Source organism: Pagrus major, chromosome 11, assembly GCF_040436345.1.
Source record: "Pagrus major chromosome 11, Pma_NU_1.0".
NCBI lineage: Eukaryota > Metazoa > Chordata > Actinopteri > Spariformes > Sparidae > Pagrus > Pagrus major.
The window spans coordinates 11197529-11217740 of NC_133225.1; the positions used below are offsets into that span (position 1 = coordinate 11197529).

General features: G+C 41.1%; 1 protein-coding gene across 1 annotated transcript; it reads left to right on the top strand.

Moving 5' to 3' along the window:
• Positions 1 to 4747: 4747 nt before the first annotated feature.
• On the top strand, positions 4748 to 16349 carry mef2b (myocyte enhancer factor 2b). The gene is made up of 9 exons (XM_073476652.1): positions 4748 to 4804; positions 9101 to 9169; positions 11111 to 11314; positions 11464 to 11592; positions 11823 to 12012; positions 13012 to 13160; positions 13351 to 13465; positions 14644 to 14755; positions 15921 to 16349. The coding sequence occupies exons 2-9, from the start codon at positions 9116 to 9118 to the stop codon at positions 16213 to 16215; spliced, it is 1248 nt and encodes a 415-aa protein (XP_073332753.1). The 5' UTR covers positions 4748 to 4804; positions 9101 to 9115; the 3' UTR covers positions 16216 to 16349.
• Positions 16350 to 20212: the final 3863 nt, after the last annotated feature.

A 20212-nucleotide genomic window follows, 5' to 3' on the forward strand; every position in this document is an offset into this window, starting at 1 on the left:
TCTCTCTCTATAGTTTCTGCTTAATAGCCTCGTGCGTTTGAAATATTTAATAACTGTGGTCGTGTTCAACTGATGGAGCTCTCACCGAGTTTAGAATGAATGTACGGAGAATGCGTTTACGTAAACACAGCGAGCGAACTGTATAATTCCCCCTTTAGCTGCAGGTGATTAACTTGCTGTATTTACAGTGTGTGCACTATTCCCTGTGGGATTGACGGTGGCCCACGCAGGTGAATCCTGGAGGTAAAGGCAGTCTGCAGGGATGTTGCTAACTATTGCATCAGATGCACAGTTTGAGCCACCTCTTGGGGATCTCACAGTCTGTGTGTGTGTGAGAGAGAGAGAAACAGAGTTATTGTCCTCCATTGATGATGTGCGCTAATAAATTCTCACTATATTATTTATAGGAGGACATTGTCTCACGTCCAAATATAGTCAATAATGCAGCTTGTGCAGTGATTCAGTTATTACCTCTAAATATACACATTTAGATGACAGCATGCCGGTTTTCTACTGAGGTCTGTGCAGCAGTTTAGACACCCTGCGCCGAAGAAGACTATGTAATAGTTGTATTCCTCTTTAATTTCTGTGACAGAATGTCAGAGAGTTGTTGATTGAATTTACAATTATAGTTTGAGTTCGCAGCCTCAGTCAGCGTTCGGTTTAATAACCAAATTAAACTGGAATGCATTTTGACTGATCTAATCATAGCAGCAGCAGAATTTAGCCTCGATGCAGGGGGCGAGGCGACTGTGGCCAGATCATATACTGATGATACAGAGACACCGAACATATAGATACAGTGCATGACAGTTAATTAGTCTGCGGGGAGTCAGTGAATTGCCAAAGGACACTTCAGCACAAAGCCTGCTGATATACTTGAACCTTCCTCCTCAGGTTGAAGGACGGTCTATTGTACCAGAGGGCCGCTATGATGTGCAGAGCCCTTCAATGAATAACACTGCTTTTTGTTCCAATGTTATTATTTATTTAATAGAACCTGATTATGACAAGAACTTAATTAAAATGACATTTCCTTTGCAGAATACAGTCGATGTTCTGAGAAAGTCGATGTTAAAATGAGTTTTGTAATTATTCTGTAAATAACTGCTTTAAAGTTTCGATCAGATTCCCTGCGTGGTTCCTAAAATTTCACACATTTAAGAGCAGACAGTGCAGCTTTACACAACCTTGAGTTAGTATAGGATTTTCACATAATATGGAGAAAAAGAAACTCACATCAGTGCCAATTTCCATTAAAATCATTCTGCAACCCCTGAAATTAAAGGTGCAAGAAGAGGAAGTGTAAGTGTCCCAAACCTGTGTAATGAGATGCCCGCATGGGGTCGTGAGATGAATCTAAGGGGTCATGAGATTATTATCAGGACAGGAAACAAGAAAATGCAAAAGTCAACAAGGGGTCACAAATAGACATTGCTTTGTATTCAAGGGTAACCTTTTGTGGCTCCAGAGGAAGCTGCATGTAATCTGATAAATTGCCTACCTTGATGTCCGTGGTTAAATTGCATTCTGGTTAATGTAGGCAACAGGTTTTGAAAAACAGTCTACTGCTCCAGCATTACACTGAAACTTTTGGACTCATCATGGACAATTTGAAAACAAATGATCAAAATCGATACAGCAGAACCAGACATATCACTTTTTCTTTTATTCCACACATTCTTCTTCCTTTTCAAAACCTGGAGCCTACATTACCCACAATGCAACTTAGCCTCTGAGTGACAACACTGGAGGCACTTTACCAGATTACATGCAGCTTCCTCTGGAGCCACAAAAGGATTTATAATACTTTTTTCCCCACATATGCAGTAGTACTCCACAAGCCCTGTAAACACATTTCAATGTGTGAAATTAGTGGCGTTACCCTTTAAGGTTAGGAATCTTTGCATCAGGTTTTTTTTCTACAGCTACTCAAGTTCATTCACATGCATTATACGAGTGATCATATCTCTTTGTAGTCTCTTTTATGTAATTTAAACACTCTAGAGTCTCATTTTATACATCGTTCAGTCATTATCTCCCCAAACAGACACAACCGGCCATTTAAACTGCTCTTAGATTAGAGAAGAACTCCTCCAACAACTACCGGTGATCCCAAAGAAAGAAATTGGTCACAACACTGTTTTAGTCTCACCACATGTCTGTGACGGTTTGGATGTTGTTTTTTATATGTCCACTATACAGTGACAGAATGTAACAAAGTACATCTACTCAAGTACTGTACTCTAGTACAATTTTGAGGTACTCGAACACCACTTGAGTATTTACATCTTTCTGCAATGTTATACTCCGACTCTGCTACATTTTGGAGGCAGATATGGTACGTTTACTCCACCAGATTAATTTCACAACTTTAGTTACGTGTTACTTTGCAAACTGCATGCAGCATCAGAGCCAAAGTAGTACATTTAAGATAAATTTATTTTATTGGCAGTTAGATAAAAAAAAAACAGTTCTGAATATCGACTCTGACAATGTTGGTTGCGCCCATGAAAAATTTGCCAAATCTTCTCTGCCACACAGCTTATTCTGCTATTGACTCTTGTTTGGTGTTGTTTGGTGGATTGGATGATTGAAGTCTGAAGAAACAAGACATATTGGCAATTTAGCAATTTATTAATTTAACAAACAGGAGCCTCAGTAGCGTGTGGAAGAACCATACACAGCCACAACAGCCTGGCACCTCCTCCTCATGCTGGTCACCAGCCTGGTCACACACAGAGCGGGGTTTCTCAGAGACGACCTCCAGAATTTGGGAGTGGAGAGGATGGTATGGCCTGCCAGCAGTCCTGACCTCAACCCCACTGAACACTTGTGGGATCAGCTCGGGCGTGCTGTTCATGCCAGAGTGACCAACACAACCACATTGGCTGACTTGCGACAAATGCTGGTTGAAGAATGGGATGCCATCCGACAGCAGTGTGCGACCAGGCTGGTGACCAGCATGAGGAGGAGGTGCCAGGCTGCTGTGGCTGTTTATGTGTCTTCCACACACTACTGGGGCTCCTGTTTGTTAAATTAATAAATTGTTAAATTGCCAATATGTCTTGTTTCTTCAGACTTCAATCATCCAATCCACCAAACAACACCAAACAAGAGTCAATAGCAGAATAAGCTGTGTGGCAGAAAGATTTGGCAAATTTTTCATGGGCGCAACCCACATACTCGGCTCCGCTGCTCATCCCACAAATGCATGTTCCTTACAAATGTGGCACCATTTAAAAGGGAAATAAACAGGCTTTCCAACGGTATAAGATTTATTGTCAAGAAGCATTGTTACAACAAAGAAATAATCTACCAAACACAAATGTCCTTACGTTTTGTGCTATGTTTAAATATCTGTTAAGTTACTATCTATTGAAAGCCCTCGCATTTGCTGTAATACCAAAGATGCACACTGGATGGCGACTTTCCCGGAAAATATCACAAGCGACGCACAGTTAGCGACGCGTTCACCCAGCAGTGGTGGGTCGGCCAGAGAGAGCAGGTGGTTCGCACACGACATAACAGTTTTGTTTGTTCAGGTCTCTGCTAGCGTTGGGAGTAACAACCACTGTAACATTACTGCTAACAGTCACGGCCGAACAAACAAAGAAAAGACCGATAACAGATGATGAAACGTCACACAGGCGACATTGGATCTCTGGGAAGCAGTGAGGTCCAAAAATACACCTGCAATTGCCGCTTCCAGAAATCTTGTTGCAATCTGTAAGAACTGACCACCTTTTAAATTCATACTCCAAACTAATAGCGGGTGGCTAATGCTAGAGAAACTGCTAACTGCTGCTCACTATAGCTGCGGTTAGGTAGTTAGCTCAGTTAGCCGTGCAGCTAGCGATCCAGACTGTGGGCTTGGAGTTTTTATTTTTTTTGTTGTTGTTTTTTTCGGGGAAAAGGACAGGCCAGGGCTAACTAGTTAGCACGCAAACTTCAGCAGACACCTCTGCCACGACGCAATACATGGACGTCTTTGAAATAATGTCAAAACTCTTATTTCTTCACATTCTGTTGATGATTTTAGTTTTGAGTGTTTTAAACTGAGATTCTGACACCGTTTAGAAAATATCACTCTTTGACTCAGGTACTGTTCATTTGTATGACTTTGGATACTTTCCTACAACACCGGGGCTGTAGACATATAGATTGTTTGTCTCCCTTTTTGAACAGAAAATATGCAAATTGTACATCACGAGACTTTCCACTTCCCACCCTCATGTCTTCACCGCTCCAGTGATGAAATTCTACACAAACAAGTCAAAACTACTTTAAAAAAAAAAAAAAAAAAAAAAAGACCAAAAAAAAGCCTCCTTTGGGACACAATAACATCAAATGTCTGCTCTGTAATGGGGATCTTTCTTCGTAGCCCCGCGCAGAAGTGTATGTAGTGTAACTTCTGCTGTGAACTGGCTGTCAGCCTTCAGTGAGTGAGTGAGTGAGTGGCGCGCTCGCAGGCGGATGGGAGGCGGAGGAGCGCGTCCAATGGCGCGGCCGAGGAGGCGGTGTGTGCTGACAGAGAGGCGGGCTGCAGCAGCCAGCTGTTGGAAAGCAGCGCTCCTGAACCATCCGCTGCTACTACTGCACCAGGTGAATATCTGCACATCACAACACAACACGAGACGAGGACGCGAGACAAGACAAGACAAGACACTGAGGCACCTGTACGCTTCTTTTTTTTTGTTGTTTTTGTTCCCCCCCCCCCATCTGCGATTTTTCCTGTTTGATTTGTTCTCGATCAAGTGGCTGAAACTCGGAGGTGAACAGAGAGAAGGAGATCCAGAAGCAGGTGAGATTTATTTTTGGTGTGTTTTTCAAAGCGTTTAGTTCTTTTAAATGCTGTTAAAGCGAGCGGGGTTTCCTTGCCGGTGTTTATGATACAGCTGTAAATAACGCACCTGTTGCTGTGTCATTGAACGCAGCCTATAGATGAGGCTATATTAGACAGGGATGCGTGGCAACTCAGGGACAGACAGGCTATTCATAAACGTACTATTTTGAATGACGTCAGCAATTTATTAGGTCTAATTATCCGCAAACATTTTTTTCAAGCTATTTATTTTTACGGTTTTTATTTTTAGCGCCGAATGTGTGAAATGAATCCCGTGACCCTGAATCCATCCTTCAAACTGTTGCCTCATTCAACATGTGCATTAATAACTCTCGTGTTTTTTGGGCTCAACATATTAGTTTTTATGACAAATTTAGAGTCGTGTTTTTCGTTTCGTCAAGGTGTGTCACATCTCACAAGAGCAACTTAAAGGGGCAGTTTTGGAGAAGAAATGTCAAAGCAGAAGAGAAAGATGTTTTTTTATGTCTAAACAACCTAAATAAACGAACTGTCTTTGTTTACACGACTGAATAAACTGAATAAACAAACTGACCTTAAAGGATGACACAATTTCATACTGTTTTACTTTGTTTATATGTGGCGGACCCCGCCACCTTTCTAGCTTCAAACAGTGTTCTGGGGACCTTATTTTCCTCTGAGAACAGCTTATTTATTCAGTTATGGATAAAATAAATACGTCTGACTTTGTATTATGACCTCATTAATATCGTAACATTGTTCCCCTTTAAGTCACAAAAACCCTTTTTTCTTTTTTTGTCTATTCGAGGAAAGATCAAATGTTCAGCTGTACTTCTGCTATTCTGGCTCTATCATAAATATCAAGGCAATTCAATTATCTCCTGTTAAAATTAGACAAATATTTCCTCACCATTACTCTGCGAAGGCCCAGCGAGCACATGAACCGTCTGACCCCGAAGATGACACACACATTTGTTTATCCCGGTGTATTGATGCTCAGTTATACAGATAAGAAGGCAAACATTTGTAAGAAATTAGTTGCACTCGGGGATTCCTTCTTCTTTAAGCATGTTTCAGTTTTGATTTGAATGGAAAGAGGATGCCAGTGACAAATCAAAAGTTCAAACTTTTGGTCATCAATTTTTTTTCACTCGTTTTTTTGGAGGATTTATGTGTTGGTTCATGCAAAATTTGGTTTCAGGAGACAGTTTTTGGGCCTGGTTTCACGTTTCAAAACATCTTATCACAAGACCTTGATGTGACTCACTCAGGAGCGACAAAAATGAGTAAAACAGCGAAAACAAGGTTGCACACCCGCTTTGATAGGAGTCATCCACACCGCTGCAGTGCTGCCGTTGCAGTCAGAGTTCAGTATGTCAGTGTAATGCAGCAGTCATGCTAGCTACAGCTTCTCTGAGTGAGTCTATAATAAATGCATGACTGTAGGAAAAGTATGAAAGATGACAGCTGAGACAGAGGTAACTAAAAAACATTTTAGTTAACTAAAAAATACTATTGTTGCAGTATATTGTTGTCAGAGAGAACTAATCTGTGTTATATTTATTCACATAACCACCAATTCTGTGTGATGGTGAAATGATATCGGAGCTTCTGCTTTGCTGCCCCAGAGTAAAGCCATTAGCTACTAATGCTAATATTCTCACACGTGTTTACCATGTTTTTGCAACACTTTGAAGCCATCGTGCTCTGAATGACTCATGGAAAGAAAACCATCGGAGCAGAACCCTCAGTACTCTAGAAATGCCCTACTTATTTTTCCCTTCTCATTCATGCATTACGGTAAGAAAAACATCCATCCCAACTGAACTGATCAAACGTGTAAGAATCATCTCGTCTTGTTCATGCATGAACTTTTAGTTTTCTGTGCATGTGCACTGTTGTCCCCGGTGAGGTCCCCAGTGATTAGTGAGGAGCTCCCAGGGTATGTCAGAGAGCAGGGCTACTGTGTGTTGGTGCAGTCTTTTCCACTGTCTCGCCTCTGGGAAGACATCTGACAAATGTGTCGTCTTTCCCCTGTAGAAGCCCGAGACCCAGGGGCAAGTGTGCGATTGTGCAATTATTGCACTATCACGGGACACACAGCGATTCTGCTTCACATTTGTATCTTGTGGTAGTACTTTCAGGACTAGATGAGGATACTAAGTAGAGCTGCAACGAAGATTACCGCTAACTATGTTGATAATGGAGTCATTTGTCAAAGCAAAAATGTCAAACGTTTGCCGGTTCTAGCTTCTTAAATGTGAGGATTTGCTGCTTTTCTTTGTCATTCTTGATAGTAAATGAAGAGTGTGAGTTCTGGACTATTGGTTGGCAAAAAGAAGCAATTTGCAGACATAACTTTGGGTTTTGAGAACTTGTGATGAGCATTTTTAACATTTTTTATTGTGAAAACAACCAGCAGATTAATCGATTAGTTGAAGATACAAAACGTGAAGGATCAGCTATTTCCACAGTAATGAGACTCGACGTCAGAGCTGAAAGGTCACACGGCTGTAGGTGTGTGCTGCGTTTGCCAGCTCTCGTGCGTTCACAGACCTCAAATGACAGTTGTCGTACACGGGAAATCATCCAGAATTAGCCGATGCGTTTGTTAGACACAGCCAGGCTTTTCCTGCCTGTCTCGGCCCTCAGGTCTTCTTCGACAAACCTACTAAACCACATGCAGTTCTATAGCTAACTCGTAGCTATATTTACCCAGCTAGTCGTGCATTTTAACAGAGCTGTCTGTTGCGGTGATCTGGTCCTATCTGAGAGGAGAGGAACTTTCTGTAAAACCCTGAGATAAAGATCTTTCTGCCCTGCTCAAAACATATGTCCCACTTCCTTCTCCTCTCACCATTTACATGCCTTGATATGAGGTTGAATTGTCTCACTTCTGGTCCAAAAAACAGAACAGCTTGATTTGAGTTCAGTTCTTTGTGGTAGTCATGTTGTTAGTTCAACCGACCAATACTGGTTTTTGCGGTCCTCTTCTTATAAGAATTAGCTGTGTGCCCTGGCAAAGACGGGTTCATCCGCAGCTGTCAGTGTTGAGGTGTGTCTTGTCCTGCAGTATATTCAGCACAGTGGATATCACAGGACTTTATAAGGTAATAAAAAGGGCAAAGAGGTGGATTCCTTCAGAAATGCCCCAGATGCCTTTGTGCCAAGCTTACGTTGAGGGACAGCGGGCACTGTAGGGGTCGTGGGAACACAGGCGCCATATCCGCTCAGGCACCATCAGGAGGGACAGGGAACTAAATATAGAGGGGTCCGATACATGTCCAGTATTAAGGGGAAAAACCAGTGAAAACTCCTCTGGGCTTTGGAGAAGCACTATACGGTCAGGTCAGAGGAGTCAGACTACCACTTACTGTAGTCCTTTGACTGATAGTGGAGTGTAAAATGGGAATAACTCACACATAGAGCAAATTTATAGATGCATGTGATTTATAGCTGCAGAAAAGTCACTTTATGGTTGTCTCCCATAATGCAAAGAGTGAAAGTGATCCTCAGATTTCACGTTTTTCCAGTGTCCAGCTCTATATGGTCCTGTAGGGGCAGGGAAAGTACAGGGGGGTTTTCTAGACCAAGAGAAACAGAAAAACAGCGGGTGTGAGCTTCAAAAATGGACATTCTCAAGCCAACCACAATCCATCCATGCCTCTGCCTTCTGCCCTCCGATTCCTGCTTTTTTTTCTGCGCATGAGAGACGAGTGGGTGGCTCTTTAGCTTCATCCATCTTTCAAAAACACACCGTTTTCCTTTGACTGTTTGGTTTTAGCTATTGCCTGATGAACCTTTAAAAGGAGCTATGGACTGTATTTTTAACCCTGTCTCTTGGGGCCGTGTGGTGCAGCCGAGCACTGTGCTGCTGGCCTGGGGGTAACCCAGACTGTGGGGGTGTCAGACTGCGTGCTCTGCTGGGCCTGCAGCCTAACTTTAGACCGCATCGCCTCATGGTGGTAAAAATAAACACCCTGCCTTTACCAAGGGGGAAGGGACTTAAAAACCAAATGGATGAAATTTTCCCACCAGAAATTATACGAATGTGAAGAGACACATCATTCAATATTTGTACTGTTGTTGATAAAATGTAGATGCATGCACACAAATGTGACTTTGACCCTTTAACTCATATTAAAAGGGGCGGAAAGAAATACATTTGTGTTAAATATCATTTATTTTTAATTTAGGATGAATATCTGTTACACAAACAGATTGTGTACTGTCATTATAACATTTTTATTTTTTCTTTCACGGGTGTTTTTACAGAAAACAGCAGAAAAAATGGGAAGAAAGAAAATACAAATTTCTCGTATTCTGGACCAGAGGAACAGACAGGTGAGTCAACATCCAGTAAGAGTCAAAACCATGAACTGATGTCATATTTATGGTATGGTTCAAAGAAATTAGCACCTCATGTTTGGAGCAAAGGGAGTTCAGGAGATGCAGGATGGTGCACTAAAATTGTGACAGCTGAGAGTCTGAGAGCGACGTGATAGTTGTAGAGATTTGGATATAAAAATAAGTTTGTGCATTGCATTGTAGGGGCGTAGCTCCTGGGCTAATGTGTGTCGGCATGATTTCTGAATGCTGCAAGACAGTGGAGGAAATATCACATAACGATATATTGAATGATAACAGACAGTAGTGAGATCACAGTTACATTATACAACCATTGTAGCAGGCATGCTTTTTACGTTCGACCTCGCATATCGAAGGCCAAGCTTGAGCCAGATGTGTGCAGAAATGCATGCTGGGAGACTGTGAGATTTAATTAATGAAAGGAAGAGCTTTCTGTCACCAAGAGGACACAACCGATACGCAGCGGTGGGATGTAAAGAAGTACACCTACTCAACTGTTGTACTTGAGTACTGTCTGAATGTTTAAGTTACTAGTTATTTTCCACATTCAATCTCCAAGCGTGGTGATTTTTGAATAATTTGATGTGTTGAGAAAATTCTCCCCCTCTTCTTTAAATAAATAAACTATTTAAAAACGCTTGACACGACAAGTATATGATGATCTCATAAGATGTGATGCATTGCTTTAGATTATACTATACATGCTATAAGTAGAATCTAACATGCAGCAGTAATATTCGTCCAGAAACATCAGATACAGTAAAACACTACACTACTTTTACTTTTCATACCAAACCACATTTAGCTGTGAAATACAGATGGTTTTACTTCAGTAAAGTTCTGAAAGCATGGCTTTTTGTTTGCAGTATTATTTGTAAATCCAACCGCTGCCAGAACGCTGACCCACAGCTGTAAATTTAACAAAATCTGAAAAATTCGACAGTAAAGTTAGGAGGACGGAAATGGCACTTGTGCTCTTTCATACTGAACAAACTGGACTGCACGGAGGGAGCTGAAGCAGAAAAGGAAGATATATTTGATGCTGATCAGCTTGATGGAGGAAGAATGAGATAACTATAAATACAGTGTAATGTTGACGTCAACTCACAGTGAGAAGTTACATAGTTTTTTCAAAGACTTGTCAGTGCGTTACCGAAAAGCAATGTTCCCTTTTAGCTTGCAACCTATTCACGAGGAATCAGTGTGAACAGCTAGAATAATGTATTTCACTGTGCTCAGACTTCTGGCAAATACCATTTGTCTCTCTATCTAATCTGTGGTGCTGAGTGTTGTTTGCTGATAAGGTTTTTTTTTTTTTGTTGTTGAGTTTTTCCTTATCTGAACTGAGAGTCTGAGGATAGACAGTGTTGTTGCTGCACACTGTAAAACCTTCTGGGACCAACTTGTGATTTTAGGTTATATAAAGACACCGTCAACACTGCTAGTATTTACAAGGGATCAGTTTTGGGCATGTGTGTTATGCTTTTCCAAGCTTTTTTTAGCGGTATTATTTTTAAACAAGACAAATTATTAATTTCAGAACACTTTTTAAAAATATATTTTATATTAGATTCTGTAGCAACTAATCCATATTGGTCAAAATGCTTTATTTCTCCTGGAAATATTCAAGTTTATACCGAAATCGTTTTACATATTTGACTTTAGATTGAGCTAAAAACTTAAGATCGACTGTTTATGATCTTTTAAATAATAATAATAATAATAATAATAATAATAAAATCATTATAAAATGAGCATAAATGCAGGGATAAAAAATGGTTATAGAAAATAAGATGGAAATTTAAAGCCCACTTGAAGTTACAGATGCGTAAAAAAAAAGGAGGGGGCTCACCAGTAAATCATCAGTAATCTAAACCTGAGATGACACAAACCTCGGTGTGTGTTTTCGTGCCGTAGGTCACCTTCACCAAGCGTAAGTTTGGCCTGATGAAGAAGGCCTACGAGCTGAGCGTGCTGTGTGACTGTGAGATCGCCCTCATCATCTTCAACAGCACCAACCGTCTGTTCCAGTACGCCAGCACGGACATGGACAAGGTGCTGCTCAAGTACACAGAGTACAGCGAGCCTCACGAGAGCCGCACCAACACGGACATACTGGAGGTATACTTAGGCAGTTCATTTACAGCAGGAAGCACGAGTTTCGAAATTTACTTAATATGAATATTTCTGCATCATTTGTGCTTGTTGTTCTAAATCGTCATGCTGTCGTTGCGGGTAATTTTCCCCGTGCACTTTCTGTTCTGTATTAGACTCTGCGTAGGAAGGGCCTCGGTCTTGAGGGCACTGAGCTCGACAGTGAGGAGAGCATGCAGGTGGCCGCCGATAAATATCCGCTCAGCGAGGGCATGGATCTCTCTGTGGCTCGCCAGCGCTTCTATGTCAGTCCACATGCACTCGTGCTACTTTTGCACATTCCCACACACACACCCCCTCACATGCTGAGCTGACCAGAAACTGTTTTAATATGAATTCTTCTAATTCTCGTCATTTTGATGAAATAGAACAGCTCAAAACGTCCACAAACACAACATATTTTTCTTCACTAGCTGACAGATTTTGAACTTTAATTCTTGTGCTGTTTTACGACACATGGGTTTTTTCTCATCAGGCTCCGTCGCTCCTCTCACCGGAGGCTCAGTTCCTGGTGTCTGCCGGCTGTGAGAACGGCTACCCCAACTCCTCCGGATCCGGCATGGCGTCCCACAGACCCCCGGCCTTTAAATCTCTGAGCTCCAGACCCGGCTCTGCCAGTCCTGCTGCACCACACGCACACACTGCATTCATGTCGCCACACACAGGTGAGCGGAACTGGCTTATACCGGTCCTACTGCATGAAACATCAACACAATCATTTTAATTACAGAGTGAAATATTTGCAGCATGATCTGTCAGGGGGTTTCACAAATTCAAGACCAACAGATGAAAAAAGATGGATGACACATATTTTACAGTACATAACATAGAGAGTAACCAGTATATATCTGTATTATAATGTATATGTGTGTATTACTATATACTATATGCCATAATTGCAGCTCGAAATGGCACCTTTTATGTAAAAGAGGAGAAAAGTTTAATGTTGAAATTTGAAAAATGTGAGCAAATGATAACTGCCATTAATTTAAAACCTCCCTCTGACTTAAACTATACATTTACAGAATATTATCATTTGTGTCTATGTTTTTTAAAATGTTGAGCAATGAACATTTTCCTCTTAAAAATAGAAACATTTAGTGTGAAAATCCATGAAGCTCTCGTCTGGGTTCTGGCTAAAAGCTTGCTGTTAAATTCACATGTCTCCTGTCAACCCTCTGTGCAGCTGGCTGTGAACTCACAGGAAGTGTGTGTGTACGTGCACGTGTGTGCGCACTAATCCACACATGTCTGTTTTGTGAAACTGGCCCTCCACCAGTGTGACAGCGGCTGTAACCAGTTCTGTGGTTTCTGTACAGAATGTATCACACCTGCCAGTCATGTCAGCCTCTTCTACACTCTTTAACTATTTGGACTCATTATGATGTCACTGACAGTCGTTGTGTTTTAAATGTTTTATTACCATTTTTCTGCTCATTGATGCTGATGAATGGATTCTGTCAGGTCAATTGATACTTTAAAACAACAGCTGCCCATTGGCCCAGAAAGATCTGACACTAATTTAAAGGTCAAACTGAAAAGAAGAAGTTGTTTTTTATCACACTTGCAGACAGAAACAGAGGGAGGTGATGAATGTATCACAGAGAATAAATTATTCCTCTGTGAGTGAAACAGGCTCACATCTCTTTTCGCTTCCTGTGTAGGTATCGGCTACTCCGTGTTCTCCCATGGCAGCCTGAATCGAGCTCTGGACATGAAAAGCCCTCCTCCTCTGAACCTGGGCCCTGAGAACCTGCGGGGAGACGCTGCTGGTCAGGGAATGGGGGCCACACGTGCTAACCACAGCTCTGCTGTAAGTGGCTGTTACTATCCAGAGTCATCTACTCTAAAGATGTCAGTGAATGTGACACATACTGTACATTACTTCTAAAACTGAACTGGTGTGCCTGTAGATGTCAGTATCACAGTTTTTCTGTGTCACTCTCACTCGGCACGGATATGCAGCATGTATGCAATGACGTTTGACTTTCTGTGTTCATCAGAGGGCTGTCTTGTACCAGGGCCTGCACAGCAGCAGCTCCATGGTCGCCATGGGCAAGGCAGGGCTGCTGGGTCACAATCTGGGAGGCTACGGCCTCCCGTCTCCTGGAGCCTCTGGTACGTCTGCTGTGTATCATCTATTCTTGGGTAAATTAGGGTGAATAGAATTCAATAAGAGAGCTAAATGTGCAAAACAACGCAGATGAAAAGGTATTTAAAAGGACAACATATTGGGAAATACACTTATTTGCTGTTCAACTTTATTTGTAGAGCATTTTCACACAGCAAAGTAACACAAAGTGCTTCACACAGTGAAAACAATACCCCAAGATAACAAGCAATAGAAAAGAGGAACTTAGGGCGCTATCTAGAGTAAAATACATAAGTAAAAAATACAGTACAGTAAATACAGATAATGGGGTCAAAAAGTCTGAGACCACCAGTCAAAACACATCCACCCCACACCCGTCCCGAGCGAGACACCACCCTCTCTGCTGCAAACGACAACACACAGCCAACAACCTGAGTGAGAAGCCTTATCCGAGCTTTGACTGGAAACAAGGGAAAACAGCTCGCCCGGCTCCGTTCAGAGGAAACAATGGTACATAAATGAAATGAAGGTGCAAAAATGACAAGTTGTGGTTTTACGGGTTTTTGTGCAGGATGGGATCGACCAGTGCGCTTTTTTCAGGGCCGATATTTGGAACTGATCAACATTTGCGGTAAAAATAAGAATCTTGTCAAAATTAATGAGTAATTTACTCAAGTACCGCACTTAAGTACAATTTTGAGCTACTTTCCATTATTTGCTACTTTATACTCCCACTCCACTACTTTTATTTGATAACTTTAGTTCCTAGTTAACTTTAGTTGCTAGTTACTTTGCAGATTCAGATTATTCAGTGTTGATAGGCTGTTACGTGTTGTGGGGGCGGGACGCGTGAGACCACAGTTGTGTCGAGATTACAGGAAGTTACTCCAAGAGACAGTCATGTACTTAACTCCCAATACATGTTTATAAGTGAGTTGTAGAGCCAGGCTAGCTGTTTCCCCCTTGTTTCCAGTCTTTGTGCCAAGCTAGGCTAACCGTCTGTTGGCTGTACAGTAGCTCCGTGCTAACAGTGCAGACAGAGTGATATCTGTCTTCTCATATAAATCTCATCAAGACAGCAAGTAGGTGTATTTCCCAAAATGTCGAACTATCCTCTGAGTGATTCAGGTTTATTAAATTCCATCTCTGTGGCCTCCTTTTTTCAACATTTTAATTTATACCTGTGTTTTTTCTTTCCTTGCAGAGTACAGCCAACCTGGTTTTTATCACTCAGTTAGTCTACAGCGAGGAGCAGTGAACCCCTGGCAGCAAGCACAGCCGCCTCAGGAGCCCCACGGGCCTCATATAAGCCCAGGGTAAGGACATTAATGCGTAATAAGGCTCCTCTGTGAGGATAAAATATGGAATCATGGCAGAAAGTTGTATCGGCACAGTGTTTGCTTCAGCAGTTCACTCCCGCTGTGCAGCGTTTCAATCAATCAGATCTTCATCAGGGACGAAACAGCACTAACAACTGTCACATTTTACACACATAGCTCAAAATGATGGCAATCATCAGCCCTGAGGAAACCATTAATGTGGCTGCAGAAGACAATGAAGTTATCACTGACAACAGGTGTCAACGGCTAGAATGAAAAACAGGATGACAAAAAGGAAGAAGAAGGAAATAATGTATCATCACAATCATAATAAATAAATAGATAAATAAATAAATACTTTATTTACCTAGATAAATACCTTTCCTTTCTACTTTCTTTCTTTTTTAAAATTTGTGTCTAGTACATATGTGTAATGTGTTTGTTACGGCACTAGGTAGAGACATAGTGAACTAAGAATTTATTTGCATTGATACATTGTTTATCTGCACATATGACAATAAAGCCTTTGAATCCTTTGAAATAAATAAATAAATAAATAACATTACAAGAGGTGGAGTAATAAATAGATGAATGAATAAATAAATAAAAATAAAAGAAGTTGAGTAAAAGAAATAGAATTAAAAGAAACGGGGGGAAAAATAAATATATGGATAAAAATGAATAAATGAAAAGATCAGAAAAGAACATAGGAGGAAAAAAAGGAAGAAGAAATTTAAAAAAAAAGTAAAGTCATGACAAAAAAGAAAATACAAAAAAATACAGTGGAAAAAAATAGAATGTAAAGTAAAATAACAATACTATAAATGGATGGAAAAGAAATGTGTATTCACATACTTATATATAAATAATACATTTAAAAAATAAAAGATATGTATTAAACAAAGAAAAACAACATTGATGAATGTTGATAGATAACATCTGGTTCCTCCACTGGTTTTATTCTATTTATTGTTGTTTATATTTAGACGTATCCGTGTGGTGAATGTTTAATCCAGTGCTGGATGAATTTCAAATGCCACATTCCCAAACAGTCTTCTCATTGATTTTATCTTCATCGAGCTGCCCCTGATGCACTTCAGATATAATTGCAGAATTGATGATGTTCAGACATTTCTTTTGTCTCTCCTCTTGTTGTTTCCAGGATGTCCAGCGGAGGGTGCTCCTTCCCCTCCCAGTCCTGCTCCTCCACCTCTCCGCATCTGCCCTCCCTCAACCTCAGCATCAAATCAGAGCGGAGCTCTCCTGAGCACATGTCCTCACCCACCTCCCCTCCTCGACACCACCTCAGGCAGCACTCGCCAATGAGCAACCCCGATTCGGCTCGCCATACCCCTCCGGAAGCCCGTCCGGCCAATGAGACGAAGGAGTTTCCCAAAGCCGGCTACCCACAGGATGAAGGAGGGCAGTTAGAGATAAGTGGTGGGTGGCAGAGATAGCTGGCTGCTGCAGTCTAACACCATCTCCTATTCAATCAGCTATCTTCTATCAAAACCAGTCCTCTCTCATACACACACACACACACACACACACACACAGATAAAACACAGAAGATAGCGAGATGGGGTCGATTTGTCCCCACCATCCCAGAGAGGAACGCCTCTCTTTGTCTCCTCACACAGAGCTGGTCTCTCTCCCGAGCGATGAAGAATTTTCTCTGCATCACTTGATTGATCCCATGAGGAGACAGACGCATACAGACATTTGCTTTTTTGTTTGGTTAGGTTTAGTTTTCTGTGTGGAGCTCATGTGAGTCAGACATACAATCTGAAATGTGTTGGTTTTGTTCTGTTACCAGTTAGTTACAGCAGCACGTCGGGACCAGCTGAATTTCTCCAAAACGGCCAAAATCTGTGACATGATCCCCCCCCCCCCCCCCCCTCGTAAAAACTGTTTTTGGGAATACACTATGTGTTTTAAAGGATAAGTTCACATTTTTTTCAAGTCTGTCTGAAAACATTTACAACACTTACATGCTCGTGTGTACATTCAAACAGCTTCTGTTCACTGTAATTGTTCCACCTGTCCTACAGGCCATGAAAAGGTCACTTCATCCTAAAATTAGAAATGAGGGACAAAATCCAGAGCGTCCAGAGCTTTGTTATTGTTAAAATTTAGACAATGCAAATTATTGTTTCATTGCTGAGAGTCGGTGGAGGGATAGTAAAGTCAAGTTTCTTTTCAGCTCATACCGGAGCAAGTCAGAGTGCTTTGCAGAGCAGCACAAAGAGGGAGTTTTGTGCTTAAAATATTGTAACTCAACAAGATGTCAACTTAATTTGTCTGATTTAAATGCACAGTGTGGAATTTCTGGTACCCGGGGTCTCTCAATCAAAACAAGTGACTCATTACGTTACTAACATTTCCCAATGAAAATCCATCTTCGCGAGGTAATTTTAGGTTTTATTCACGTTATGTTTAGCCTCGTTCACTGACTCTCCGAGAGGTTACCAGGGGACCAAATGAAACATACTGTCAGGAGTGAAATTACAGATTTTTCGTTTTCTACATTTTTAGACATTTTAAATTCAGAAATGTGCACGTTGTATCTTTAAAAATACATTTAATCTGTAAGGAAAAGTACATTTTTTCTTGTATATTTGACATTTTAATGCAGAAAAGTTACGTGTTATATCTCAAAGACTGTCGAAGCCTCTTATCAGCTCTGATGTCCAGCTGTACGTTGGAATCACATTAAGCAGGAGATCTTTTCATGGCCAGTTGTAGACAGGAGGAACAATTACAGCAAACCAAAAACTATTTCAACGCACATATGGACATGTGTATAGCTGTGAGACAGATTAAAAAAAATTCTGGGCATTAGTTTGTATCAGGGACGTGAATGTGGGTTTCTTTGGGCAAATGGCCTCTTTCTATGCTTGTTTGTAAGACTTTGGTTTCGGAGAAGTTTTAGTTTCATTAATCCTGCAGATGATGCTCGTTTCATTTATTTACTTTACTCCATCAATACCAAAAGTTACGACAGTCTACTTCAACACAAGACCAAAGTGTTTAATTATCGTCCTTTTGCATTGCAATTAGGGATGTCGCAATATTGGATTAGTATATTTAATAATACGCATATGACAATATCGGGCGAATAATCCCGTGAAAATGTTTTTGTTCATCTTTTGTTCATGGTTTTGATTGTTTATTTTTTACACCTATGGTTACAGACTCTCTTCACCTCCCTACACTCGTATTTTGAGAATAATTTAATTGCCAAAAAAAAAACAAAGGTAGATTTGATTGTTCACATTTAAAAAAAATCTATAGATATCGCAACAATATCGTTATGAATTTGTTTGGCCACAATAATGTTGTAGTGAAAAACTGATATCGTGACAGCCCTGATTGCAATCAAATACTGAAGCAGCCAAAGACATCACGTGTGTGTCTATACTGGATCTAATTTGATTTAAGTCATTTTTGAAGGGCTTCATTTAGTAACTGCATATTGTAGGTATTACTGAGCTTCACTGCCGTCACTGTCTCAGGGTATTTTGAAATATACGAGACAGAGTGTAATAAATGAGTCTAAATATTCAAAGGATATTTCCTAAAAAAGAAAAAACAACCCTCGCATTACATTTTTTTTATTGAGAAGTGTTTGTTTTTCATTATACCTGTAAATGTGCTTTGCACTGTCTCTTTGCGCACTGGATTTCTGTGTGTTTTACTTTCGCATTATTCAACTTGACAAAATATTACTTTGATGAATTTCCCCTCGTTGTCCACAAGGGGTCATCTTGTGTCTCAAAATGTGGATTTTTGGGGGGATTTGAGTGAGAGAGCGCAGAGCAGGGAAGACCAGCCCAAAGTATCTGTGATTAATTATTATCTAATGAATCTCTGTGACAAGACACAGCTTCAGCGGTTCACCCTGACGACATCGAACAAATACACCGTGACAGAGGTTTTGGTGCGCTGGCCGGAGGAGGTCTTCAAGTTCAAGTGCTGCTGTTGAAATTTGCTCTTTTCTTATTTTTTATTGCAGTTATGTGGATTAATATCAGCATGGAAACCAAATGATCAGTATTCTGATGTTTTGGCTCGAGTTTTTATATGTTTGCTGAATGCTTCACTAATAGAACAGAGATGGATCTTTATTTGACATTTGTTGTGATTCCTTTTAAATAAAACCGGTTTGATTTTTTTTCTGCTTCGCCCTGCTGTTTTTTTGAAGCACTCGGTTCACTGTCTTTCGTGTGGGAGGAAAAGGTGATTTCTCTTTTTCATGTAACCGCAACCTGAAGACGGATAAAAATGCCGTCTCCTATGCAGCTATCAGGCTTTCATGTGTCCATTTATTTAGTCTTATTCACCATCTTTTGAACACACACACACATACTCCCTCATTATCATGTCTGGCCCCTGTCAGGCAGCTCACCACGCAGCCACCAAACGAGAGGAACAAGAATGGGCCACTTAAAAGCCTCGAGACCTTTATGTCTTCAAAAAAAATACATTCAGCACAAAAAAGGCTCATTTCCACAGCTGGTTGTCTCACACTAACTACGCCCGAACGTCTTCTTACTTCACACTGCGGAGCATTTCATCTCAAAGCAGAGAGCGGAGCCCCGGTCCATCTCTCTGTCCTCTCCTGCCTAAATGAAAAGAGGCTCTCACCAGGGTCATGTCTGGTCTGCTCCCCTGGGACCAGGCTGGCCAAAGTCTGTAGGGCATGTCTGGGTCCTGCACGCACACTTACACACACACAGACACACACACACACACACCCTGGTTTCTATAGCAACCACAGGCCGCCATGGCCGCCTGACTCGGCCCGCTGCAGTCCACAGATCAGACCGAGGGGGCCCGAGGGCCTCCAGCACAGATGCACATAATTAATGTGATTATAAAGATATGTCAACCTTGTCACCTCTCAGTTCATTAGGCCGGACGCGCTCACAGACCTGTCACAGGCGCGGAGAGGGACGCAGCTCCTCTGGTCATGCTGGGCGAGGATGCTGCTTACAAATGTGGAACTGAGAAAGGATCAAATTATACTCCTCAATCATGTTGTCTGACAGGAAGACACACATTTTCAAAGGAACTGAACATGATACTGATACACAACATCCCAATGCTAAATCTCAGGTCTAAATCTTGTACATTTAGTTGATTTGATAGGCAAATTAGGTAAATAGACAATTACCTAAAAATGTTATTTATATTGAAGGAAAAGGTTACCCAAAAATAAGAATTCTGTCATTACCTGCTCACCCCCATGCTTACATAGAGGTCAGACGAAGTTTCGTAGTCTTCAAAACATTTCTGGAGCTTCGCGGCAAAACAGCGTTGCAGCATTCTCCTAAACAACTGAAGTAGATGGGACTTTTTTAAAACAACGACACATAAAAAGACTCAGCTCGTCCTACGTAATCAAAGTTTCCAGAAGCTGGGTGTCGAGTGTGTAAATAACGTCGTTTCAAA